The sequence below is a fragment of the Zingiber officinale genome, chromosome 3A, assembly GCF_018446385.1.
Source record: "Zingiber officinale cultivar Zhangliang chromosome 3A, Zo_v1.1, whole genome shotgun sequence".
NCBI classification, from domain to species: Eukaryota; Viridiplantae; Streptophyta; class Magnoliopsida; order Zingiberales; family Zingiberaceae; genus Zingiber; species Zingiber officinale.
This window is the reverse complement of record NC_055990.1, coordinates 32,224,374-32,251,340: the sequence shown is the minus strand read 5'-3', so window position 1 is coordinate 32,251,340 and position 26,967 is coordinate 32,224,374. Positions and strand designations below refer to the sequence as shown.

The window sequence follows — 26,967 nt, the reverse complement described above, 5'->3', positions numbered from 1 at the left end:
GCAAGAAGAGATCTTCTCCGAACTCAACTCAATAATGTAAAGCTTGAGAAGGGAGATAAGGTATCTACACTTCATGCTAAAATTAAAGAAATTTTAAGTGGACTAACAAGTGTAGGTGAGAAGCTCTCCAACCGAGACATCATAATGAAAGCCATCAATGCCTTCCCAAGAAACTCGACATGGAGCTCCATTGTAGATTCATTCTATATTTCAAAGGATCTAGAGAAGAGCTCTCTAGATGAATTTCTTCTCAACAATGGAGCTTCACGAAACAAGGGTTGAAGGATTAGAAGGAGAAGCAAATAGATCAAGAGGAGTAGCCCTTGTGGCAAACAAGGGAAAGGGTAAGAAGAAGAAGTCTTCATCCCCACCATCCTCCGACTCCGAAGAATCAAGTGCCTCAATGGATAGTGATCAAGAGGCATATATGGTAAGAAAAATGAAAAAAGCATTTAAATCTTTTTCTTCTAACAAATCACATGCTAGGAGAAGTTCAAGGGGCAAGAGTAGAAGAAGAAACATCAAATGCTACAATTGTCAAGGAGAGGGACATATGAGAGATGATTGCCCTCTCTTGAAGAAGAAGGAAGGGAAGAAGAAGGAGGAGAAGAAGACAAAAGAAAAGGGGAAGAAGGCTCAAAACCTAAAAGCAACATGGGATGATCCTTCATCATCATCGGAGGAAGAAGAGCACCATGTAGTAAATTTTACTTTAATGGGAATTTATGATGTAGCCTCCACCTCATCCGGGCAAGAAGAACGAAGGAGCTCAAGCGAAGATGAAGAGGGGAGCTCAAGTGAAGGGGGAGGTCAAACTTCGGATTCGGACTTCTCGGTAAGTGAGGTACATAATCTTCCTCCCCATATTTTAATTAAAATTATTTCAAGTACAAATGATGATTTGTTTAAGGAAAAAAGAAAGAACAAATCTTTGAGAAATGACATTTGCATGCTTAAAGAAAAATTAGAATTCATGCCTATTAGGGATGATGATTTGCATGCTTCCTCTACAAGTGCAAATGATTCATGTTTAGAAGAGGAAAATAGGAAATTAAGGGAAAAGGTAGAATACCTCACCATAGCCCTTAGAAAATTTGAAATTGGCTCAAATACCTTAAACATGATTATTGAGAGTCAAAGGGCAAGTTTTAAGAAAAATGGGCTAGGATACAATGAACCCAATAATGAAAAGACTTATCATTGTCTACTTGCTAGGGGGAAATCAAAGACAAAGACCATAGATAGGAAATGGATCCCTAAGGAGTACTTGGTCAACCCAATTAGAGAGAACTTCTATTGGGTGCCAAAATCAATCCTCAAGGGTTAGAGGATTTTAGGTCAAGTCAACCATAGAAATCATAATTCTAATTTTTTAGTTGACTTGAGACCTTAAGGGGGAGCACTTAGCCTTGATAGAAATTCATGATAAAAAGGGCTAAGTAGAGATTACCTTTATCTCACAATGACTTGCATTATTTTCTAACAATAAATGTGAGATACTAGGATGATACAAATAATTCACATATGCTTATGGCATTTTGATGAGTTATGAAATGTATCAATTTTTAGTGATCATAGACCAACTATGGGGAAAGCAAATGTTTAATTAATGGACATCTTGCCCATAGATCATAGTTGGACATTTCAAATGTTTTGAAAACAATTCTATGATTTATTTACTGTGGTTTAGCTATTTTGAAACATATGATTGCAAAACAAGGTTTCAAATTGATACAAACTTGATTGATTTTTAAAGTGTTTGAGTTTTTATCAAAGCATCCTAAATATGATGAATTTTCATGAAAACATATTTTTCCTTGTTAAAGAACATTATAAGAAATATGTGTTCAAAATTTCATGATTTTTCGAATTTTCTATAATTTTCTATGCATTTCTAAAGTTGACTGTAAAATGCTGAAATTCGGGTTGGTTTGTGCCAGTCGACTGCAACAGATAGCAGTCGACTGGTAGCTATTTTCCAGCACCTTCAAGAGCTGGTTTTGGGTATTTTTAAGTCCATATTGATACCATAGTATGTATACATGTTTGGTACAATTTTTGATGGTGTCAAAGGGGGAGAAATGTAAAGGTTTAAGTTAAAAACCTAACTATGTGCAAAACTTGAAAATTATGGTTAAGAGCATATGTTAAGGGGGAGCTTGGGTATTATGCTTCATATTTATATATTGCTTCTAATTTTCATGTTGATATTTATGCCTAACTTAAACATATTGCCACACATCAAAAAGGGGGAGATTGTTGGTGCAATCGACCTAGGTTTTGATCGGTACGATCATAGTTTTGATGTGTGTGTCAAAGAGTTTAAGTTAGGTTCACCCTTGTATCTGATATGTGTATTTGAGTTGTGCAGGTTCGCAAGATACACATGCGACTCAGGTTGATGGCTTCGGGTCCGATGAAGGATGAAGCATCCGAGGGACCGTGGACAAGGCAGCGAGGACAAGGGCCGAGGGAAGCAATTTCGAGGCATACGCGAAGGATGACATTGGGGACGAGCCGCGGGCTTGAATGCATCCGAGGGACGAGAGCCAAATAAAGTATGCTTGAAGGTTCTGTTAAAGCTGCAAAGGAAGCGTCAAAAGAGTCGTAAGGGTGAGGGTACGAGTGCACGAGAGATTGTACTCGGAGTAAAAGCATAAATTTTAGGGTTTACTGTAGCAGTACTGTAGCGTTACTGTAGCAGTCGACTGCATGTTTTAGCAGTCGACTGGTGCAGTCGACTGCGCAGTCGACTGGGCGCGAACAGAATGGTTCTGTTCGTTCGGTCTGTGTGGATCAGTCGACTGCAAGTTTTAGCAGTCGACTGCACCACTAGACTGCTAGTTTTAGCAGTCGACTGGTAAATAACCGTTGGTGCTGAAAAGTAGTCATTGGCTACCTCTAACGGTAACACCAGTCGACTGATGGTTTTGCCAGTCGATTGGTGCCAAGATGAGTTGATATGATGATCAACTCTCTCCTCTTATTTAAGGAAAGCTTTGGGGCTTGAAGGAGGTTACTGATTATTGTTGAATCACTCCTTGTCATTGCCCAAAGCTTCCAAGTCTACTCTCTTCCTCCTAAACCTAAGTTCATCTTGTAAGAGGAAGAGAACCTTGTGAGAGGTTGTACTCCACCGAGAAGGAGTAAGCTCTAGCCGGAGATTGCCGGGGATTGATCCACCGAAGGATCAAGGGCTCGTCCACCTCAAGGACACGCCGTGGAGTAGGAGCAAGCAATCTCCGAACCACGTAAAAGAATCGTGTTAGTGTTTGTGTTCTTACTCATTGCTTTCTTGTTTTAGTTTCATTTCCGCTTGCGCAAACTAACCGTGTAGAGAAGAAATCGAAGTTGGGGGTGACCTAGCTATCCAACCCCCCTTTTAGCCGGCCACCGATCCCTTACATAGTGCACCAGGTAGAATTCCACATTCAGCCTAGGCATACCTTCGACAAAACTTCCTTGACGTACTATCATCCCAATCCATTCCGATGCTATGTTATAGGGTTTGGTAAACATTTTTCATCTAACCATTCTAAGCAGAAATAAACCTAGTCCTAAGTATTAAGTTTGGTTAATCAAGTTGGTTGTATTATTTTTCTACTTGCTCCCCCTGAGTCATAGCTTAGATAAGATCTATCTAAGTAATAGATTTGACTCTTAGGGACCAAGTATATATTTGGTTCAATTTGTTTGATTAAAAATTTTGTTTGGACCCATGCTTGGACTTGACTTCTAACTTTTTGACTAATTAAAGACAAATATGATTTGTTTGTTTGTTTAGGGTTGTAGCCAAGTCCTGATTTGTTGTACACGGCTCGTTGCGATCCAAGTACCATATTTAGACACTTGGATCCCAGTTCAAACTTTTCCAACATTTCCTTGAGTTGCTCGACTTGTCTTTTCAAGTTGGAATTTTCTTCCTCAAGTTTTGTAACTTGAGTCAAAGTTCCAACTTGAACTTGATTAGTCGAGTTACTCAAGTTAACTTGTTCCTTAAGGTGATCTATTTCCTTAAGTAGCAAGTTATTTTGTTTTTCGGATTTTGTTAATTTTTTAAACAAGCATTTAATTACTTTCAACATTTCAGACTTCGAATTAAAAGTTACCTTATCGTGTCCTTTCGAAACTGATGCAAATCCATGGCTTATCTCAGACTCATCGTCAGACTCTGACTCATACTCATCTCCAAACTCGGATTCGGACTCTTCAGTCTTTACCATAAATGCTATATGACTCAAGTGCTTTGGTTCTGGTTTTGTTCGAGGCTTAGCTTCCTTGTTTGGCCCTGCATACAAAGTTAACCCTTTCTTGGCTTGACTCAAGTTAGTCTGCTCATATAATGTTAATTCATAAAATAGTTCGTCTAATTTAATAATCAAAAGATCCTTCGCAACTTTATAGGCATCTATAATAGATGCCCATAAGGAGTTTCGAGGGAATGAGTTAAGTGTATACCCGATGATATCGCGATTCTCAAGTTGATGGCAGATAATATGCAGTCCATTTAGGATGTCTTTAATCCTCATGTGTAGTTGGCTTGCCGACTCACCATCTTGCATTTTAATATTTAGTAATGAATTTAATAAAAGATCACGCTTTATTACCTTTGTATCATTTGTCCCTTCATGTAGTTTACTTAACTTATCCCACAAATCTTTTGCATTGTCGAAGGGGCTGACTCGTTTGAATTCTTCTTTTGATAATCCACATTGTAGAGTGTTGAGTGCCCTTGAATCAATTTGTACTTTCTTCTTTATTTCTTCTGTCCATTCCTCTGGATTGTTGACTGGTGATGTGTAGCCGCATCGGATAATAAGCCATTGATCAATGTCTATTTTGAGAAAAACTTCCATCCTCTTTTTCCAGTATGAGAAATCGCTTCCATCGAATAGCGGAGGACGCACAGTCGAATATCCCTCGGATGGCACAATTTGTTCTTGCACCAAAAATTGAGAAACAAAAAGAATTTCCAAGACTTTTGTCTTGGGATTAGCAGTGCGAGATAAAGAAAGAAAAAAAAGCTTAAGAATTAAATAAAACACTTTTAAAGCAAAAGAAAAAGTTTTTAAAGTTGCTCGAAAAATGGTTAAGTAATTTTAGAGCTACCAGGCTCTGATACCAATTGATAGATCAGATGAGTACGATAGAGGGGAGGGTGAATATCGTACTCTTTTCGAAACTTTTCTTTTCGTATTTCAAAACAATTCGAGTAAGCAACGAAAAATATAAAGGGGCAAGTTCGTTTACTTCGTTCGGAGCCTAGCTCGACTCCTACTCGAAGGCCCGCGATCCTTGATCGCACCGATGGGCAAATCACTATAGCTCTTCTTTCCGAGATCCTCGGAAAGAAGCAGATCGTACAAATGAGCAAGATAGTAACAACCCTACTATCTTGCTTAAGTAAATTATAATGCAAGCTTATATAAAATATACCGACAAGTAAATGTAGTTGAAGCTTTGGTCGGCACTTCCGGATAGTGTGGCTTGCTGAGCTGATGAAGGCTTGTAGCACGGTTTGCTTGCAGAACAGAACTTGAGACGATCAGAGAAGAGTTGCTGAGCCTCAGACCTTGAGCTCCTTTTATAAGTATCATTGTTGTTCGGTCGACCGAACCCGCTCTCTTCCTTCCTGGCTAGAGTCTGACGTTGGCTCGATCTTTTGCATTAACTGATCTTTAATGGTTCGGTCGACCGATAACCTTGTTCGGTCGACCGAACAGTGAATTTCCCTTCTCGCCGAGATTCGCACCTAATGCTCCATTAATGCTTTTATTGGTTCGGTCGACCGAACCTCATTTTCGGTCGACCGATCATGCTGTGATGTCATATTTGCAATCCTGATCTGCTTTGCCATTTTTGCCCGTTCGGTCGACCGAACCTTTTTCGGTCGACTGATAAAAAGCCTTTTTCGGTCGACTGAACCTCTTGTTCAGTCGACTGAACCCTTGGTAAATTGAAGGTTTCTGAGTGCTGGTCACGTGACCGCTGACAGAGCCTGATTCAGAGTTCTGAGTCAAAAGTTATGATCATTTGAAGTCCAAGAGGTCATATGATTCTGAAATACAAAGTTAGTTCGATATAACAAGAATATTCCTGCAAAACAAAGTTAGCACAGTTATAATAGTAATATGCATGAGTATAACAGTTAGGACTGTCTTGATCTCAACTTGGAAACCTTCCCGGTTTCTTCAGTTGGATCAGCGACCTTAGGTTGTTCCCTTCAGGAACCCGACCTCACTATCGCTCCTCCAGTTATTTACCTCAACCTACCTGCTAAACGTTAGGTCCTCCAGACCTGTTTGGACTTTACTGTCTGGCCATGACTAGGGCTTTCCTAATTGAGTAAATAGCCTGCACACTTAGCCAAATATCAGATCATAACAAGACTTAACTTGAACCTTTGACAACATCAAAACTCAGGTTTGATTCTGGTGCACCTTGCACTAACAATGATGACCTTGACGAGTGACTTTTAGATCTTGATGCTTATTTTAATACATATGTGACTGGATGGCATAACTAAATACTATAGCTGCTTGCTTAACTTTGCTTCGTGTTATCCTTACTATCTTTTATGTATATTAGGAATGTGTTTTATAGAATAGTTTTTCATATGTACTTTTTAGATAAATTACTACTTATTAGTTTTTCAAAATTTGTCTTTAAAATTCCCCTTTCAAAAATTTATTTTCAAAATTGGTTTTAAATTTTTTTTTTTTCCTTTATTGAGTAGATTAGCATGTATCATAGAATAACATGATCCTATATATTTAGTAGCCAACATCTCACAAGCACAATAGGATTCCTTACTTGTGTATTATGAAATATAAAATGGTGTGAGATGCTTAGAACTTAACCTAAGATCTCAGATGTTTATGTTAGTGCATCGATATAAATCTGAATTTTAAACACATACATTGATCAATTTGAGTAATTTAGCTAATAACAAACTAATTAAAGACTAAACACTCAAATTAACCAACCTAAGTCAACAGCTGTTATCATGTGGTAGTGGGCTAAGTACATAGGTTGGACATTTCTTTAAGGATTATTTTCTAAATGTTTATTTTTCAAATTATTTTAAACCTATGCATTTCATACCTGCCTAGACTTATAGGAAAATATAAATTTAAGAGGGGAGCATCAACCATCATTTTTGAATTCATTTCAAGACTAAGATTCTTTTCCTAGAAAATTTTAAAAATTCATATTTTGTTAACTTATTGGTTCAAATTTTACCCTCTTTACAATATTTTCAATACTTATGGATTTTCAAATTATGTTTCAAAATACTCTTTACGAAATATTTCAAAAATTATATACTTATGTATTTTCATAAATTAATACTTGATTTTTGGTTCATCAATGTTTAGAAAACTTTTAGTTCATATTTTTTTAATTTCAGAACTTATTCTTAGCTTATTTTTGAAATTTTCTAAAATTATACTAATAATGATTTGTTCTTAGAAAAGTTTTCAAAAATATGTTTTTCAAACCATATTTTTAAATTTCAAAACTTATTCCTTGGAAATTTTGAGAACACATAATATTTTCTTTGAGATTTTCAAATCATGGATTTTAACTTATGCTTAAGAAAATTTTGGTTTCAAAATTTTCCTAGTAATTTTTCTAACCTCCAAACTTGATTTTACTCTTGGAATGCTTCACTCTTATTGATTGGTATTCCTCCATTTTTTTATGAGTGTCGAAGGGGGAGAGATATTATGACATAAATTCAAGGGGAGTTATTAAACTTATGGGGGGAGTTAAAGAAAAATACTTGTTTACTTATCTTTGTATATTTTAAACTTAACTATGAATCTTGGTTATTAAATATCAAAAAGGGGAAGATTGTTAATGTAGAATGCACCATAATCGAACCTATATTTTGATGTTGTCAAATGTTCAAGTTAAGTCTTGTTCTGTTATAATGATTTGACTAAGTATGCAAACTGCTTACTCAACTGGGAAAGTCCTAGTCGCGGCTAGACAGGGAAGTCTTAGAAGATCGTGGAAGCTAAGTAGGAAGTCCAAGTGGGTTAAGGACCTGACACCTAGCAATTAGATTCGATCAGTTTGGAGGGCCTAATATCGAGAGAAAGTCTTGGTGAGTCGATCCAATACTGAGCTGAAATCCAAACAAGTCTGAAGGACCCGATGTTTGGCAAGTAGGTTGAGGTAAGCAACTGGAGTGGAGTGACAGAGAGGTCATGTCTCGGGAAGGAACAAACCCTAGATTACTGATATAACAGAAGAAATCAGGAGATTTTCAAGTTGAGATCAAGACATGTTTTACTATCTATTCTTACTCATGCATTATTATACTAAGCTAACTCTATTTTGCAAGAGTATTTCTATACTCGTGGAACTAACTCTGTTTTATAAAAACCAGAAGGATCAATCGATCGAACCCAAAGATCGGTCGATTGAATCTAGCTGACTAAGTACAGAGTTCATGACGAGCAGAACAAGTTTGGTATACATGAGGATCGATCGACAGAACTCATTTATCAGTCGACTGAACCTGTTATGGCAAGCATAGTGGCAAATCACGATCTCTGCAACAAAGGAAATACAGGGATCGATCGACCGATCAAGGTGATCCGTCAATTGATCATTAAATGATCATTAATTGCGTGAAGATTTGATTTCAGCACAAAAGGAAGGGAGCATGTTCTGTCGATCGATAGTGTGATCAATCGACCGAACGTGGCTTATAAAGAACCTTGAGATTAGCATCGAAGATTAACTTTTTCTAAAAAACTTATGTAACACTCTGCTCGTGCTTCTGTTGTTCTACACCTTAACTTCACATGTAAGTTGCTATGCTGAGAAGTACCGACGAGCTTCAATATCTATTCTTTGTTGGTATACTTTATATTTTAGCTTGTATTCTTTACAAGAAGATTGTAGTGTGTTACTATCATTCTTTTCATTGTACGCATTGCTTCTTTCCAAAAGTTTTGAAAATAAGAATTATAATGAATTGCTCAATGGTACGATCAAGGATCGAGAGTCTTGGAATAGGAGTCGACATAGGCTCCGAACAAAATAACTAAACGAGTCACTTACATTATTTTATTTTTCTATTCCACTACTCACTTTGTTAAAAAGTTAAAAGTTTTTGAAATGATATTCATCCCCTCTATTATTTCTTTTGGATCCTTCATTGAGAAATCATGCATGATACCATATATCATTATAGATAAAGTTATGGTAGTAATGCATTCTCTAATCCTTGTGATGAAGATTGCAAGGAACTGTAATGCTAATACTATATCCTGAAGGGCAAGGGCGTAGCCAGGATTTTTGATTAGGAGGGGCAATTTTCAAAAATTCATGAAACAATAAAGGAATAACTTACAACTCTTGGAAGATCATTGCTTTTGAGAATAATAGAGAAGGAAAAATAGAGAGGAAGAAGTAAAAAAAGAAGAACTTTACTTTCTTCGTTAGCAACCTTGATTAGTTTCGATGAGCTCGGCAATAACACAAAGAGAGCAAGGTAAAACAAAATATGACTATTTTGCTATGCCAATAAAATCCTAAAAAAATACCAGAAGAGGAAGAAGATAGGGGGGTTGATGGCTGCTTGATCTTGTTGCTAGAAGAGGGCAGCAATTGGTGTTGCATTTCTTGCTTGCTGGAGAAGAGAAAGGAGAAGAAAAAAGCTCTTGTGCTTTAGAAGAGGAGAGGAAAAAATTGTATGTTTACTAATATTAGAGAAGAGAAGGAGAAGAAGCAAATGAGGAAGAAGAGGAAAAAAAATAAAAGAGAAGAATGGGTGAAGGGGTGGCATACGGTACGGTTGGGATGTAACATGCATAAGGAGAAGAGGGAGAGAAAAAACTGAAAGATTTCGTCAAAAATATCCTAATTTTTTTTAAAATCATCCGAACTTGTTTAAACATTAAATTGGTTCGGTCATAACTCAACTTCAAATTAATTCTAATTTGAACCAACATAATACTTATCTCCATATCTACCCGTTGAATTTAGTTCAAACTCGATTCAATTTAAATTTAACTTCCTTACTTTGTGCCCTACGATTTAGTTCATCCGTTTATTATTATATATATATTTTTTAAAATTCAATACTTAACATTTCAAATCGTTATATTTTCTCTTAGAAATAATACCAATGGATAACTTAAGTCATGAACTTTTCAAATATATGATCAATTTCATTTTTCGACGTTGAATGGTGATGAATCAACTACTCAAAGTGACGATAAAAACTTTCAATATATATATATATATATAATTTTTTAATAAAATGTGAGAGGGGCGGTCGCACCCCCTCTCCTTAAGGTGGCTATGCCCCTGCTCAAGGGAATCCCAGTGAACTATCTGGGCAGGGTGTAGTAGTTGGTTTGTAGTAGTCTACTTGTAACGAGCTTGGAGATAGACCTTATATTACACTGCACAACAGGAGATAGATATATAGTATTGCACTTTGCTTACATGTGCCATTTTGAAAACTAGAGCAATCAGTATATGATGAATAATTGACCACTTGAGGAGAACTCCAGTACAATTGATATGAAATCATGTTTGACCATATCCTAAGTTGTAACTAAAAATGTCTTACGAGTTGTTATACCACTTCCTAAACCTTCGTATATTTAACTAGATGGATGATATTCAATAAAATAAAAAGAGAAAAAATCACTTTACCTTTAAAAATTTTGTAAATATTTTCATAAAATGAAATAACAATTGAAATAAGGCTACAAGAATTTGATGTATTTCTAACTTTTATAATATGAAATTGAAAATGGAAAAATGATTTGTAATGAGAAAAATCTCAAGAAAAATTTAAGAACAGACACGATGAGCTCATAAAAATAAAAATGATAAATTATAAATTTATATATCTATCCCTAAATTTTTTTCTTAAATTTTTTCATCATTACTTTTAAAATAATATCCAACGGTCATGTATCTTAACTGGGAGATTTTTAATCAATTTTTTTAAAAAAAAATTAAGGTTTTTTCATCCTTTTGATAAAGGCATTGAACTATACCATGTTAAGATGCGGAGGTCGCTGTCTTGGCGGCGACAGCTAGGCGCTTCGCTGGAGCTCTTCCCGATCGCCTCGCCTGTTTGCCTTCTTCCTGTCCTCCATGTGAGGTGACAAATTCTCCTCTTTTTGTTCCTCCTTCCCTCGACTTCTCTCGCGTTTCTCGTTGGCTTATTTGATGGCGTCTGGAATTTTCTTGCTCTGGTGATGTGAATATGAGACGTAGTGTTCCTTCTCGTTTGTGGTCTGCGCCAATGCTTTCCTCGACGGGTTGCTTTAGGTTTTCCTCGGCGATTTGGCATTTCGGCGCAGGTGTTGATCTTCTAGGGTTTCAGGATTTATGCGGTTTGGAACTTTCAATGCTTAGTTAGGTTTTTTGGTTCATAATGGCGACATCTGAAAGAAAAGGTGTGTTTTGCGTGTTTAAATCTGCAAAATTGCATTTTTCTGCGATTCCTAATTCCCTATTCGTCAAGCATTGAGTTGAGTTTGAACTCTTCGAGAGGGTGATTGTGGAGAAATACTTGAGGAAGTTGTAGTTTTTCCTTTTACCTTTCACAAAAGTTGGCAGTTTCTTTCCCAGTCTAGTATGTCGGTAGTTTCATGAAGCTGCCATTTTGTTCCTTTTTCTTCAGATCTCTCACAGTATTGGCGGTGGGGACAAGAGGTTAGTTTCATGAAGCTTTGAAGCTGCCAGAACAGTTGTCATTTTAAATTGAGCTGAAAAATTCGATCAACCGAGCATTGTGCTCCTTGTTATGGCTGTTGCCCGTTATGGTTGTTGCCCCGGGCAACAGCAGCGATCTACTGTATTGTTGCTATAAGATCTCTGACCTCAGAGAGCCTATCCTGGAAACCACTCACATATCTTACCTAGAAGGCAGAGATATGTGTTGCAGGAAGAGTTGGGATGGGGGTTAATTTGGAGTTATCAGGGCATGCGCTGACATGCTTACCAGGCGAGTCAGTTGCTTGTAAGTCAATCACCAAAGATCGCCTTGTGATGCAGTAGCATCCAAGAACACAATCATCTCATATCATTCGACGCGATTATATTCCCCTTTGAGCTATTACGAGGAAAAAAAAAAAAAAAAAACTACTAACCTCCCTTTTGGATTTTGAAGAAGGACGATTAATCGAGATTATTTATAAGGAAGATGATTAATTTGTGACCTCTTACTATGGTTACATTCTATTCAGAGTCTAGATAAAATGGAATTGGCTAACTAGGATGTCAAAACTATAGATTTCATCTTTTGACTTTTTCTTTATTTATTTCAAATTTTTAGAATTAGTTTTTTTCTTAAATTAATTTAGATTTATCTATGATTAATTTTCTTTTCTTACATTTAAATTAATTTAGATTTATTTTTAAGATTAGTTTCTTTTTACTTTTATGCTTTTTCTCTTTCTGTTGCGACTTTTTGTTGTGATTTTTTTTAATTTTTAAGATTATTTAAATAAGGATTAGAGCTCTGGTAAAAAGGTTGTTGATGTTCATGTTAATATTGATTTTGATTTAAATAAAATTTATTTTCTTTTAAATCTAGAAGCAACTTTTTTTTTTATAAATTATTTTTCTATGTCATTCTCTACAAATAGAACGTTGCAATTTCTTCCCTGTGTCAGCATCAATCTTTGAGATTGAAGTCATGGCACGACTCTCAGGCCATCGCAATGTTGTAGACCTCAAAGCTGCCTATTCTCGCCATCTCGAGAAGCATGGCCACTACTCTGAACATGAGGCCGCTGTCCTCTTCAGGCTTCTCATGGAAGTCGTGATGTATTGCCATGTCAGGGAGTTATCCACAGGTATCTCAAACCAGAGAACATTCTGTTGGCTACCAAGTCTCAATCTTCACCAATTAAATTGGCAGACTTTGGTCTAGCGACTTATATACAACCAGGTTTTTTTTGTCCATCAAATTTTGGCGAGATCACTCTCTCTCTCTCTTTGCTTATTAAGTTGGATCTTGCTTGACAGGCCATACCTTGTCTGGGACTGTTGGAAGCCCGTTTTACATAGCACCGGAGGTATTGGCCGGGGGATACAATGAGGCAACTGATGTATGGAGTGCCGGAGTGATTATATTCTTATTAGTGGGATGCCGCCCTTTTGGGGGAAGACCAAGTCGAGGATATTTGAATCAGTTAGGTCTGTGGAGCTACAATTTCCTTCTGATCCCTGGCAAAGTGTTTCCGACTCTGCAAAGGACTTAATTAGAAGAATGCTATGCAGATATCCTTCTCAGAGACTCACAGCTAAACAGGTTTTAGGTATGGTTTAAGCATTCCTGTAAACTACTAAGAATTGGCAATGTACAATAAGCAATTTGAAGCGATTCGATTCATATACTGGCAAAATGTGAAAAGAAAGAGTGCCAAGTGTAACTGATTCATGGAACATCAAGCATTTGATGTATTAATATTGGAGCTATTTGAAACTTTTTAGTTACTAGAATGGTGTCTAACCTCTATTTTCTGTTACTAATTCTTAGCTGCATCTTTTGTAGACCATTCCTGGATAAAGGAACATGTTCAACAACCACAAGTCTCAAGCGATCAGTACCATGAAATCGGTTTAGCCGAGACGACCTGGGAAGCTGCTCATTTTTTACGTCACTTATATCTGCTGGTCGCGGTGTTAGCTTTAGCACTAGTTCCCTTATTGCTTACCACGGAGTCGATGATCATTCCTCCCCCAAATTCTCACGTAGATCATCATTTTCCTCAGTTATTGTTGAAACAATCGACTTTTCTTTTAAGAGCAGCCTTGAGTCTGAGAGTCAGAGATTCTCTGCACCGATACCAGTGATACCAAGCTTTGCATTCTTCGCAACGGAGCAACAAAAACAACCGTTCAGTTTTACTAGCAATGCATTTCAGATGGGTCGGTTTTTGCTCTCAGTTTGATCCCTATCGATTCTCTTTATAACAATTGTAGTTTGATTGTATAACTCTGGTTTGCTCAGACTCCTCCCAATCTAGGAAACACAAGGAGCACAAGGAGGTTGAATCTACAAGAGTCATTTCGAGCAACTCCAAATCTGGCATCCACAGCCGAAGGAACCACACCATCGGCCTCGGAGAGCTCGATCAGCTCGACCTTGTGATCTCCGATCGAGTCGGTCATTCGTTGGGTATCACCTAGGTCTTCTCTGATTTGTTGACATCCATCCTCTTGCTTACGGAATGTGTTCTATGTCCATCACTAGGTTTTTTATTACAACTTTTTACTGAATCAGATAACTTTGGGAAATGATGAAATTATATAGATAAGTTGAAAAATGACGAAATCATGTATGCTGTACTGATTTTACCCCTGCTACTAGTATTTCCAATCGAATCGATTCTTTTACCAATTGAATTATTTTTTTTTATCAGCCGATTTCGATCAAATCGATTGATCAACCGATTTCGGGACCTAGATATCTCGGAATTATATGAAATCAGTTCCTATGTATTTGTTTAGTTCTTATGATTATATTCATGCTCTTAAACATCAATTTGATCTAATATATTAAGAGCAATGATTTTTTAAACATGAATTAATTTTTCATGTTCAAAATTATTCTCAATATATTTAGTCAAATTGATGGTTGAGTGTGTGAATATAATCATAAGAACTAGACGAACACATAAGAATTGATTTCATATCAATCAGAGATCGTTTGTCCATCAAATGATATTTTTTTTAAATAGATTTTTTAAAAATCAATCATGAACAGTATTATTTTTAAAAAAAATATTTCGTGTTCAAACGACGCTCAATATATTGTATCAAATTGATGTTTGAGGTATTTATATAGTCAGGAGAATTAAACAAACGCATAAACACCTAGTTTCATATTATTCCGAAGTCTCTAGGTCCAACGGTCGGTTTCGACCAATTTTGATCGAAAACGGCTGATGAACCTAGAGATCTCGGAATGACATGAAATCAATTCCTGTGTATTCGTCTAGTTCTACTGATTATTAAAATGCCCTCAAATATCAATTTGACTCGATATATTGAGAGCAATGATTTTTTAAACATGAAAATATGTTCGAAAAATTAATTCGTGTTTAAAAAATTATTACTCTCAATATATCGAGTCAAATTGATGCTTGAGAGTATTTTTATAATCAGGAGAACTAGACGAACATATAGGAATTAATTTCATGTCATTTCGAGATCTCTAGGTCCATCAGTTGATTTTAATCGAAATCGACTGATGGATAAATTTTTTGGAAATCGATTCAACTATTTTTTCCAGTCGAATCAATTTTCGAAAAATTCATCCATCAGCTGATTTCGGTCAAAACTGACTGATGGATGGACTAATGGACCTAGATCTCCGAAAAATACATTCATCAATCGATTTCAGTCAAAATCGACAGATGGACGGGTTGATGAACCTAGAGATCTTGGAATGATATAAAATTAATTCCTATGTGTTCGTCTAATTCTCCTGATTATAAAAATGTCCTTAAACATCAATTTGCCTCAATATATTCAGAGTAATAAGTTGATGAACATGAATTAATTTTCGAACACATTTTCATGTTTAAAAAATCATTGCTCTCAATATATCGAGTCAAATTGATATTTGAGAGTATTTTTATAATCAGGAGAACTAGACGAACACATAAGAATTGATTTCATGCTATTCCGAGGTATCTAGGTCCATTCATTTTGGTCGTGTTAGAATGTATACTAAAATCCTAGCTTTTGTATAAATATTTGTTTTGAAATAAGAATCACGTTGGTCAAATATCTTCATTTATGTTAAATGTAGTTGTTCATTTAATTTATATTGTAGATAACATGGTGTGTGGTGTTACACAGAAGATCATGTTATCAGTTCCTTATAAATTATAAATAGTAGCTCACGACCAAAATGGATAGGGACAAACCATTGGAACGGTCGTACTGTGATTTAGTATTAGTTTATCTTGACTATAAAATTACACTAGTACACTCTGAGTGTATTGAGCAAGACTATTTGAGGTTGTTCTTTTATACTGATTGCATGAAAGAACATGACCTCTGTTATTATGGAAATGCGTACTCTTAGTCTCGATATAACGACAAACACATATATTTAGTATTTATTTCTTTAATTTATCAAAGGGTAAGATTTAGTTCATTAAATCAAAAGGCCCGATAAATTGAGAAATAATATTATTTATATGGTGTGTTGTTGATTATAAAAGGAAACTGTATCCTAGTTATCTGGGTTGATGATGTCCCCTTGAGGAACTCATACGGGTTGTCATGTAAACACTGCAGGTGGACTTAGTCTGGCATGACAATAAAGTTGAGTGGTACTACTCTTGGAGCTAGATGTTAATTAAGTGAGTGTCAGTAACTCATTTAATTAATGAGCATTCGATATCTTAAATACAGGGAGATTAACGCATTCATGATAAGAAGGAGCCCATAATATAATTTGGGAATGGTGCGGTAGTTCAATAATAACTCTTTAGTGGTATGAGTTATTATTGATGAACTTGAGTTGGGTGTTCAGGGCGAACACGGGAAGCTCGAGCTCATCGGAAGACCAAAGTCAATTCCTCCTCTAGGTCTCTATTGTAGCCTCTCATATAAAGCCTTATATCCACCTAAAGCCTAGCTTCATAAGTCTAAACTAGGGTCGGCCAAGCCTTGCTTGGTGTCCAAGCAAGGGGTCGGCCAAGCCTTGCTTGGTGTCCAAGCAAGGGGTCGTCCACACGTAGAAAAGGAAGTTTTATTTTTTGTAAAATTTTTCCTTTTATAGAGATCCATAAAAAAGATTTAAAATGATGATTTTAATTATAAAACTTTTCTTTTTAGATTGGTCACAAAAGGAAATAAAAGGAGTTTTTATCTTGTTAAATCTTTTCTTTTATAGAAATCCATAAAAGAGATTTAAAAGAGAGATTTTAATTATTAAAATCTTTTCTTTTATAGACATCCACAAAAGGATTTAAAAGAAATATTTTAATTTTATAAAACATTCCTTTTATAGCTATTCACAAAAGGGATTTTAAAAGAGAGGTTTTAATTTTTGTTTAAAATCTTTCTTTGTTTGATAAAGAGGGTTTTGGCCGGCCATGATAAGGGAATTAAAGGAAGTTTTAATTTTGTTTTAAAATTTTCCTTTTTTGCATTCACCAAAGATTATAAAAAAAGAGGAGGTAGTGCCTTTACACATCTTCTATTCCTCTTCCATTCCTTGGTGGCCGACCCTTCATCATCTTCTTCCTTTCTTCTTTTTCCTTGTGGCCGGCGGCATCAAGCTTGGAGTTCCAATTAGTGGTCGGATACTAGGAGGTAGAGAAGAAGAGAAAGGAAGCTCTCTAGTTGTGACATCCCTTGGTGTCCGAAAGCTTGGAAGGAAGAAGAAGGTTTGGTTGGATTTCATCTTGGTAGATCGTCGCCCACACGACGTCCAAGAGAAAGAAAGGAATACAATAGAAGATCGAGAGGTTATTAAATCTTCAAAGAAAGGTATAACTAATTATGAAATAAATATTTAATCATCTTTTGTAATATGGTTTAATTTAGGAAGATCACATCGGTTAAACTTGGAGTAAAAATATTATGTATCGTTTTCAATTCAAGTTTAACTTCTGAAGAGCAACTTGATTAATAATGTTAAGTATCGTTTGCAATCCAAGTTTAACTTCAGTAGAGCACATGGGTAGCTAGGTTAAGTTCTGTGCTTGTACAAATTTTTGTACAGGGGGATAGAACGGAATCTAGGTGTAGCAACCAATAGGCCGAAAATGACTTATGGACCTAGAGACCTCGGAATAGTATGAAACTAGGTCTGTATGTGTTCGTCTAGTTATTTTGACTATATAAATGCTCTTAAATATCAATTTGACACAATATACTGAGCGCAGTATTTGTTTGAATATGAATTATTTTTTTTTAAAATAATACTATTTACGATAGATTTTTTAAAAATCTATTTTGAGAAAAATCGTTTAATGGACAAACGATTTCTGATTGACATGAAATTAATTTTTATGCGTTTGTCTAGTTCTTATGTTTATATCCATGTCTTCAAATATTAATTTGATTCAATATACTGAGAGCAATAATTTCTTTTAACATGAATTAATTTTTTATATTTAAAAAATTATTATTCTTAATATATTAGGTCAAATTGATATTTGAAGATATATATATAATTATAAGAACTAAAGAAATACCGAACAACTAATTTCATATAATTAATTTTGTGATCTGATCTCAAAATCGATTCATCAATTGATTTTAATCAAAATCGATTCATCAACTGATTTAGATCGAAATCATTGAAAAAGATAACTCAACTGATAAAAGAATCGATTAATAAGGATAAAATTGGTGCAGATTTCATCATTTTCCAACTTATCTTTATCATTTCTCAAAATTAGTGAAAAAAACCGTTTTTATTAAAAGGAAAACAACTACAAGGAAACGAACTAAAAAAGGAAAACAACTGAAGGCCTCCCTGATTTATTACCGCACAAAATTTGCTGGAAAATAAACCTAATGAAAGAAGAAGCGTAGCGGTTTAACTAAACCGGCACGATTCCAACGCTTCTGCCGCCGCCGCCGCCGCCGGCGGCTGCTTCCGCTTCCTCCTCCGCTTCGCCGGACATCTCTTCCAGCGACTTGCCCTTCGACTCGGGCACCAGGAAGGTGCAGAGGAGGCCCAAGATGTTGCATCCGGCGAGCACGAACAGCGAGTTCCTCACGCCGATGCCCGGCGGGTATCCGTGCTCCGTCTTCGTCGGGTCCTGGCTCTGCGCGAGGTACAAGAAGCCGAAGGACCCCACGATGGCCCCGAGCTTTCCCGACGCTGCCGAGATCCCGTGGCACGTGGACCTCACTCTCGCCGGGAAGATCTCCGCCGGCACGATGAAGGTGGTGCTGTTGGGGCCGAAGTTAGCGAAGAAGAAGGTGAAGGCGTACATGACGACGAAGCCGATTTGGTTGCCCGGCGTTGTCCAGTGGTGGTAGGGGACGGCCAGCCCTAGCATGAACGCGGTCATCATGAAAAAGCCTAACAGTTGGATCGTGAAACGGCCTATGACGTCGATCAAGCCCACTGTGAACCAGTAACCCGGCACGGTGCCGCAGAGTGCGATTAGGGTTTGGGCACGCGCGATGCGGAAGAGCTCCTCGAGCGCGTTCATGCTCGATGCTGGTGGGATCCACCCGATCGCGCTGAAGATGTCCTTCTGGAACAGGTTCTGGCTGTAGTAGGCGATGTCGAGGAGGAACCAACAGGTGGCGGTACCGAGCAAGTGGGCGCCGTGGCGGCGGAAGAAGGCCGACGAGAAGAGCCCGAAGTTGTGGTTTTGTGCCGTCGCGATCTGCGCCACCTTGTCCTCCTCAACGGCAATCTCCATTTGGAGCACCTTGGCCATGTCCGCCGCCGCCTGCTTCGCGTTCTTGGCCACAAGCGTCGTGTACCGCGCCGTCTCCGGCATCTTCAGTCGAGAGTAAAGGGTCATCACCGCCGGAACCGCCCCGAACATGAGGATGATGCGCCAAGCATAATCGGCTTCAGCCACGGTGGACGCGACCGGATCGATGGCGTACGGAGGTGCAGGGTAGAAGTTCTTCAAGACGGTGGCGACAATGATGGTCACCGTGCCGGCGGCAAGGATGCCGAAGCCCTGCATTGCGAAGACGGCGGCGATGAAGGCTCCGCGGGTGCGCTTGTTAGAATACTCGGACATTATGGTGGCGGAGAGCGGGTAGTCGCCGCCAATGCCGAATCCGAGCCAGAACCGGAAGAAGCATAGGGTCGTCATGACGCATGTAGGACTGCTGCCGAAGGAGAGGCCCGATCCGATGGCAGCGGCGATCATGAGCATGAGGGTCATGCCGTAGACGCGCTTGCGGCCGAGCTTGTCGCCGAGCCAGCCAAAGAAGAGTTGACCGGTGAGAGTGCCGACGAACGCGACGCCGTTAACGACGGAGGAGACACGAGGAGGGAGGCTGCCAGGGTCGGGAGCGCCGTCGACGTAGTAATACACGCGGCCGATGAGCTTGGTGACGAGGGAGATGGAGAAGAGGTCGTAGGCATCGGTGAAGAAGCCCATGCCGGCGATGAGAACGGCGGTGAAGTGGTACCACTGAGTCCTAGCGACGTCGAGGGCATTCAGAACTTGGAGCTGATCGCCGGCCATGCCTGAATCCAGAATGGAGGAGAGAAGAGCAACGATAGAGCCTAAGAGAGGAGAGCAACGGTGTAGCTGGTAAATAGGCGGCAAAGAAGATGAAGTGTCCAAGTTACTTGGAATATTCATTAGAAAGTCGTCGGTCAACGCAAGATAGGTTTATTTTGAATATTTTTGTCCAGATTTTTTTCAAATCGAATTTGTATAAGATAACGACAACGAACATATGAGAAAATAATAATCATTAGAGTGTCTTCAAAGAGATAGATAATCTAGATTTCTAGTTCTTGAGTTTGGCTAGGTTCAGTTAATTTTGGATATGAACGATCTTTTCTCGGATAAATCCGGAATTAGCTTTTGAGATTTTTCATCGAAAAAATCCTTAAGTGGATCAAAGGCTGAAATTGAGTTAAGCTGAACAATAATAAGTTATTATTGAGCTTTTGTAATCATTTTATTCGTGAGTCTTTTAATAAATATGTTCATAAGCTTCTAAATGAATATGTAAGTGAGCTCATGAAATAAATATTATTAAACTCATATTTGGTTTAATAATATTTTTAAATTTGAAATCAAACTCATATTTGGTTCAATAATATTTTCAAATTTGAAATCAGGCTCGAATTTGGTTCGTTAACTTAATCGAACGAACTTGAATAATTTTTTTTTCAAATCGAGACTCAAATGGCTCGCAAGCGACTTAACTTGTTTATACCCTTATAGGATCGTAATTGATATACAAATCCTCAGTGCTTATGGATCTACTGAATGATTTTATCATCGCACCATGCGATCCTAAACTAATAAATTATAAATTTTTTAATATCAGATATTCCAATTTTATAATTGGATTAATCCTAATAGATTTCCTAAATATCTGCAATGTCTGTACCAATTAGCAACGGTCAACTTATAGCCGATAAGTAGTTAGAGTATTCGAGGTTTTTTTTTTTTTTTTTTTTTTTTTTTTTTTTTTTGTGACATCGCGTACCCTTCAAGAAATTAATTTATGTCTTATTGTAAAATTCTATCATCCTCTAATCAATTGGACATCAGTGAAAAATATATTACATCGTTGTATAAAAAAAATGATTACACTAATCATATGTATTTTTCATATTCAGTTCCTAAATTATGTGAAGAAAAATAAATTATAAAATTAATTTATAATCGATCATTAAATAATTAAGAGTAGAAGGAATTTTTCTCGAAAGATATGTATCCATTAAAATTTGATTTCTATTTCATTATAATTAATCAATCGTATCCGTGTATCTCACAGGGACGAATGAATTGCATCATTTTATTTTAAATTCAGATATTCAACTGAACTAATCCTCCTGAAAGTATCCGTTCCATCCTAGTAAAATTTCCCTCTAAACATAGGGATAAATAGGTGAGGGTCAATGAGGCCATCCAGTGTATTGTAGCATTGCACTTTAGAATAAGTGTGCTGTTAGTCATTACATAAATCTATTCTGATTGTTTTCCAAATACCTTTTGGAAAGTGTTAAAATCACAAAAAATACTCCTCAAAATGTTCAAAGTCTTGTGATTCTGGTTATTTTGGTCGTTTTAAAACTTTGGAGGGTTACACTGTAAGTGTAAAAACCATCCCTGCGAAAGTTTAAGAAAGTGGAGACTTGCAGTTGTTGCAGGAGAGTGACGACGGCGAGGAGCAGTTAACCATTTTCTAATCCGTTTTCCTTCTCCCCCAATCCTCACCATCTCCTCCACCGCCTCGCGGCACGCCCTAACCGCCGCCATCATCATCCTCGCTTGTCCCACTCCCACTCCGTTATCACCTCCACCTAACCAAATCGTTCTTCCATCTACACATCCATCATTCGATCGATCCCCTTTTCGACTCGCCATCTCTTCCAAGCCAAGCAAACGCCCCGCTCCTCAATAAAGGTCGCACCTTGAGGGGACGCAGCATAAGCGATCGAGATGGCGGACGTCGAGCCGGGCACCACCGCGAAGAGGCAGGCTTCCGGCGGCGGAGCGTATTACTACGAGACGGCGGAGGAGGAGGAGCGGGCGTGGGTGCCGTGGCTGGTCCCGGGATTCGTGCTAGCTTGCGTGGGCGTGTTTGTGGCGGAGATGTACGTCAACAACTGCCCCGCGCATCCCCATCCCCTCGGCTCCTGCGTCGCCGGCTTCCTCCATCGCTTCTCCTTCCAGCCCACCCGACAGAATCCCCTCCTTGGGCCCTCCTCCTCCACGTAATTTCTTTCCCTCTTCTTGGAATTTGATCAAGTTTTGGTTTTCCTAAAGAGTAGAGATCTAACTTGCTTGCTTACTTGCTTGATTGGGGAAAAGGCCAATACCCTCAATCTCTCTTGAAATTTTGATGTTGTCTTATCGTTTAATTCATTGTTATAAAATTTATATAATTAAAGATAATGCAAAGTTGAATTTTAGGTTTTTCTACCTATTGTGCTACCTTTCTTTTAGTCTTCCAGTTCTTTCTTCAAAAGTTCTTTATTCGCGTAGAAGATCAAACCTTTTAGAAACTTTGTTTCTTTTTCACCCAACGTTTTTCTGCCTTTTGTTGACTTTTAAGCTCCTCATTGGAGTGGAAGGTTTGTACACTTGTTCACTTGCCTCTTCTTCGTCAGCTTGGAGAAAATGGGGGCTCTCGAATGGAACAGAGTAGTCCACCAGAATCAAGGTTGGAGGTTGCTCTCTTGTGTCTGGCTCCACGCAGGGCTCGTCCATTTGATCGTGAACATGCTGAGTTTGATATTTGTTGGGATTCGTCTCGAACAGCAATTTGGATTCGGTGAGATTTCTTCCCATCTTTATTCATCAGACAAAGACAAGGTCATATTTATGCATTGTCAATTGGCATTCTTTCTTCTTGAGATATGATTTCTTGTATGTCTTCAAATGCTTTTTTAGTTCAATCAATACATGTTGCTTTTGTATTTCCAGCTTGACAAATTCTTTTACCTTCCAGTTCGCATTGGAACAGTCTACATTCTGTCAGGCTTTGGTGGTGCTGTTCTCTCAGCTCTTCTCCTAAGGAATAACATTTCTGTTGGTGCTTCTGGAGCTCTATTTGGCCTTCTTGGATCAATGCTTTCAGAACTTGTCATAAATTGGGCTATCTACTCTAATCGGGTGAGCACACTGCTTTTCTTGAAATCTCTAGTCAAGAAAAATATCTAAGCTATCACCTTTGTTGCAGATTGCAGCTCTATTAACTCTCATTGTGATCATCATAATCAACTTGGTCATTGGCTTATTTCCTAGTGTGGATAACTTTGCCCATATCGGCGGGTTCTTATCCGGCTTCCTCCTGGGTTTTGTTTTGCTAATCCGGCCTCAGTTTGGATGGATGGAGCGCCATGATCTTCCCCCTTCAGCTCAGGTTACATCCAAGTACAAAGCATACCAATGTGTCTTATGGTTGTTGGGACTCATTTTACTGATAGCTGGGTAAGCAAGCTTTCTCGATCACTTTGTCGGTTCAATTTCACCATTGTTGATTCTTTGGTCTCTTTTCAGATTTGCAGTTGGCTTGATCATGCTCTTCAGGGGAGTGAACGGGAACGACCACTGCCACTGGTGCCACTACCTGAATTGTGTGCCAACGTCCAGTTGGAGCTGTGAGAACTGAAGAACAATGGCATAGGAAAGAACAGAAAAACAAGTTGCAGTATGAGTCGTATGACATCCAAATCATTTTTCTTCTTTCTTTCTTGCTTTTATTATGTCTCAGATTCAGCTTGTACAGAATGAACTCGGTTGCTATTGCAATTATTTGAGCTTGATCGCTTTGTGAATTCGGCACAATTTTTATTTTTTTCATCTGAATTATTGTATTGTAGCATGTCATTCTTCGACACGAACGTCAGAATTGGATTAAAGTTCTTCTGTTAAATCATTGAGATTGCAGTAGCAGCTCGTGTTCACTGAATCTGGTGCTCTGTATCTTTCTTGCTGGTGTTGCTTTTCTGCACTTTATTCTCCTCTTGCATGGACCGATGATTTAGAATATGAACAGCATGTCAATTCCAATTCAAGAATTAATGCTTCCTTTTTTTTTATAAATAAATTTAATACCCCAATAATAATCTGTGTGATTAAGACGTCAGGATAGCCCTATAACCATGGGCAGCTTTAAGGGGTGGTAGGCCTGGGCCCAGGCTTAGTTTGGATTATAGGAAAAAAAAAATTTAATATGCGTACAAATTTAATTTAGCCCAGTTCAAAATCTAATTTTCATTTTCCTCATTCCTCTCAAATGTTAAAAGTAATTGAATGATCATTTATCTCATTTCATATGAGTCACGACTCATTAGAGATACACAAAAAATCGAAGGGTTTCAAGGAGTTGGAGCATAGAGGTAAGGACAGAGCTTGAGAAAATTTTTAATCATCCCTCGGGTCGGACCAGGAAGGACAAAGTAGAGCTTGGGAATGTAAGATGTTTGATCCTTGGGGTAGGGAATGCTTGAGAATCGGACTCGATGGTGCTTGATCGGGAGGTTTGTTAAGGCATCTTCAATTGTTAAAGTTCTAAATGAGTGTTTTTTATAATTTCAATATGTCATGTCAATATTGTAAAATTTTATTGAAACATCTCCAATAATTAAAATTTTAAATGAGTTTTTTATGATATAATTTGTAGTTGCATGGCTCCATGTATATACATCAATTTCAATAAAAAAAATATATTTGAATTTTCATTAGCTCTTAAACTATAAACCTCAAACTTCATATCTACAATGATTCAAGTTTTTTTATTCAGCCTTTTTTATTTTAAAAACCTCTTACAAATCTTATTGGAGATGCTCTAATTACCAAACATGGACAGTAATGGTGGTCAACGATCATTACATAAGGAGAATTTTAAATTTTAATATCGCAATTACTTGATAAAGACTATAAAAGGGAACGGATAATGAAAATTATTTGAGAACCATATGTAACTAATTACAATCAAGCAATATTTAACTGATTAATAACCAACAGGATAACCGACGGTCACAAACCCGCCCTGTGGTTTATTGTTGCACTCACGAGCACCTCCACCAAGAACCCTAACAGAGAAATTGACGATCCCATTCGCCCTCCCATCGGCCTCCCTCAGCCTGTAGCTAAGCAAGTGCAAGTAGTCCTCCGGCCACCGGAAATCCGACACCGGAACCTCCGCCGCCGCCACGCGCCGCGCACGCCCGCCGCCGCGGGGCCTGCAGCAGACCTCCACCGTTATCGACCGCGACGACGGAGGGAGCGCCAGTCGCATCTTCTCGTTCCAGCGCGGATACCTGCCGCCGTCACAGTCAATGCCCGTGACGACGGTTTGGCTACTACGAACATCGCCGCCGACGCCGGGACGGACCGCCACGAAGGTGGGGGTGTTCCCCAGACGGCGGAGCTCTTCCGCGGAGAGGATGGTGATCTCTATTGTGGCTGCGCGTTCCATCCTTTGTTGCAATGTATGTGCGTGTATCCGCATTGTTCGTTCTTTATAGGGCAACGTGAGGAAGCGGGGAGGAAACCGCATCGGATTAATCTGCATCAAATTTGATTGCGATTAAATTGCTTGTTTCCTTAAATAGTGACCGTGTGGGGCTCGTTGACACGAGATTATGATATTCTTCGTTGAATTACACGCTTTGACTTGACTCACAGATTTCCATGTTTGGATATGGTCAATTATGAAATTGATATATTCGTCAAATTATTCAATTTCGTTGCAAGTAAATAGCAGAACGAGGATGAATTACGAGTCACGAATCCGACATGATCCACAAGCCTGTGACAATTCATATGAAGGAAGCCATATAGCCCGTGATTGATCATGCCAGGCTCTAAGCCCGTTTTGGCATCCCTAATTTAGATGATTTGTCTAAGAGATTAATTCTGTGAACTGATTAAGTCCTGAAGATGACTAACCCTGTCTCATAAGAATTTTCATCGGTTATCAAAGTAAATCTGAAAGTACGCATGACTCCTCCCCCAGTAGGTAACATCTCAAAATTTTCATGTCACCATTAAAAAATATCCTACAATGTTAAAACATATCCTACAATGTGTCGTAGTTAAAAATCAAACTGCTTGATTAATCTGTCTAACGTCTTGTTGTTACACCATTGTCCATGATATGCCAAATAAGGTAGGGCCCCTAAAGAGAAGATCGAAGTCAAGGAAACTAGTTGATGTGATGGTCAAAGTCAAGGAGTCAACACTAGGGGTCGACACAGGCGTACGGCTGGGTCGAATAGTCCAGTTGATTGGATCTCTTGTCCGATCAGATTCCGAATCCTCCCAGCTCCATAAAATCCCGATCTGAGTCCTTAGAAGAGTCGAAACATCAGAATGGTTGAGTCCTTAAAAGGGTCGAATCCTCAAGAGAGTTGAGTCCTCAAAAGGACCGAGACCTCAGAAGAGTCGAGTCCTCAGAAGGACCAAGTCTTCAGGTGAGTCGAGTCTTCAGAAAGATCGAGTCCTCGAGAGGATCGAGTCCTCAGAAGAGCTGAGTCCTCAAGACGAACAACGCTCTTTAGCCAATCCAACCTTGTTCGAGAGCAAGATCCGAGCGGACATTAAAGGGGATTCGACTGACATACCATCAATCGGTCGACCTACCATCAAAGCATACTAAGGGCCCATCATCTCAACACCTAATATTCCTTTTTGGCATCTTGTGTAACCATTATCAGAGAATTAAGGGGGTATGCTCCATGCGAGGCATATGGCATAAGCTTCTACCTGACAAAGCACATAAATGGTGGGCCTATTTCGGAAAAGTTTTCAGCATATCAGAATAGTCGATCCT

The 26,967-nt window shown here is 38.3% G+C and overlaps 3 protein-coding genes and 1 pseudogene across 3 annotated transcripts; 2 read left to right on the top strand and 2 right to left on the bottom strand.

Moving 5' to 3' along the window:
* The first annotated feature begins 11,042 nt into the window (after positions 1 to 11,042).
* LOC122051676 lies at positions 11,043 to 14,394 on the top strand (annotated as a pseudogene).
* A 4,166-nt stretch (positions 14,395 to 18,560) lies between these two features.
* On the bottom strand, positions 18,561 to 20,183 carry LOC122050324 (probable inorganic phosphate transporter 1-8). The gene has a single exon (XM_042611241.1). The coding sequence runs from the start codon at positions 20,181 to 20,183 to the stop codon at positions 18,561 to 18,563; it is 1,623 nt and encodes a 540-aa protein (XP_042467175.1).
* Positions 20,184 to 21,810: 1,627 nt separating this feature from the next.
* On the top strand, positions 21,811 to 23,967 carry LOC122051675 (RHOMBOID-like protein 3). The gene is made up of 5 exons (XM_042612896.1): positions 21,811 to 22,399; positions 22,796 to 22,959; positions 23,137 to 23,300; positions 23,368 to 23,618; positions 23,688 to 23,967. Exons 1-5 carry the CDS (start codon positions 22,125 to 22,127, stop codon positions 23,797 to 23,799), a joined length of 966 nt encoding a protein of 321 aa, XP_042468830.1. The 5' UTR covers positions 21,811 to 22,124; the 3' UTR covers positions 23,800 to 23,967.
* A 1,176-nt stretch (positions 23,968 to 25,143) lies between these two features.
* Positions 25,144 to 25,644, bottom strand: LOC122050323 (BON1-associated protein 2-like). Its single transcript, XM_042611239.1, has one exon. It carries the CDS (start codon positions 25,642 to 25,644, stop codon positions 25,144 to 25,146), a length of 501 nt encoding a protein of 166 aa, XP_042467173.1.
* Positions 25,645 to 26,967: the final 1,323 nt, after the last annotated feature.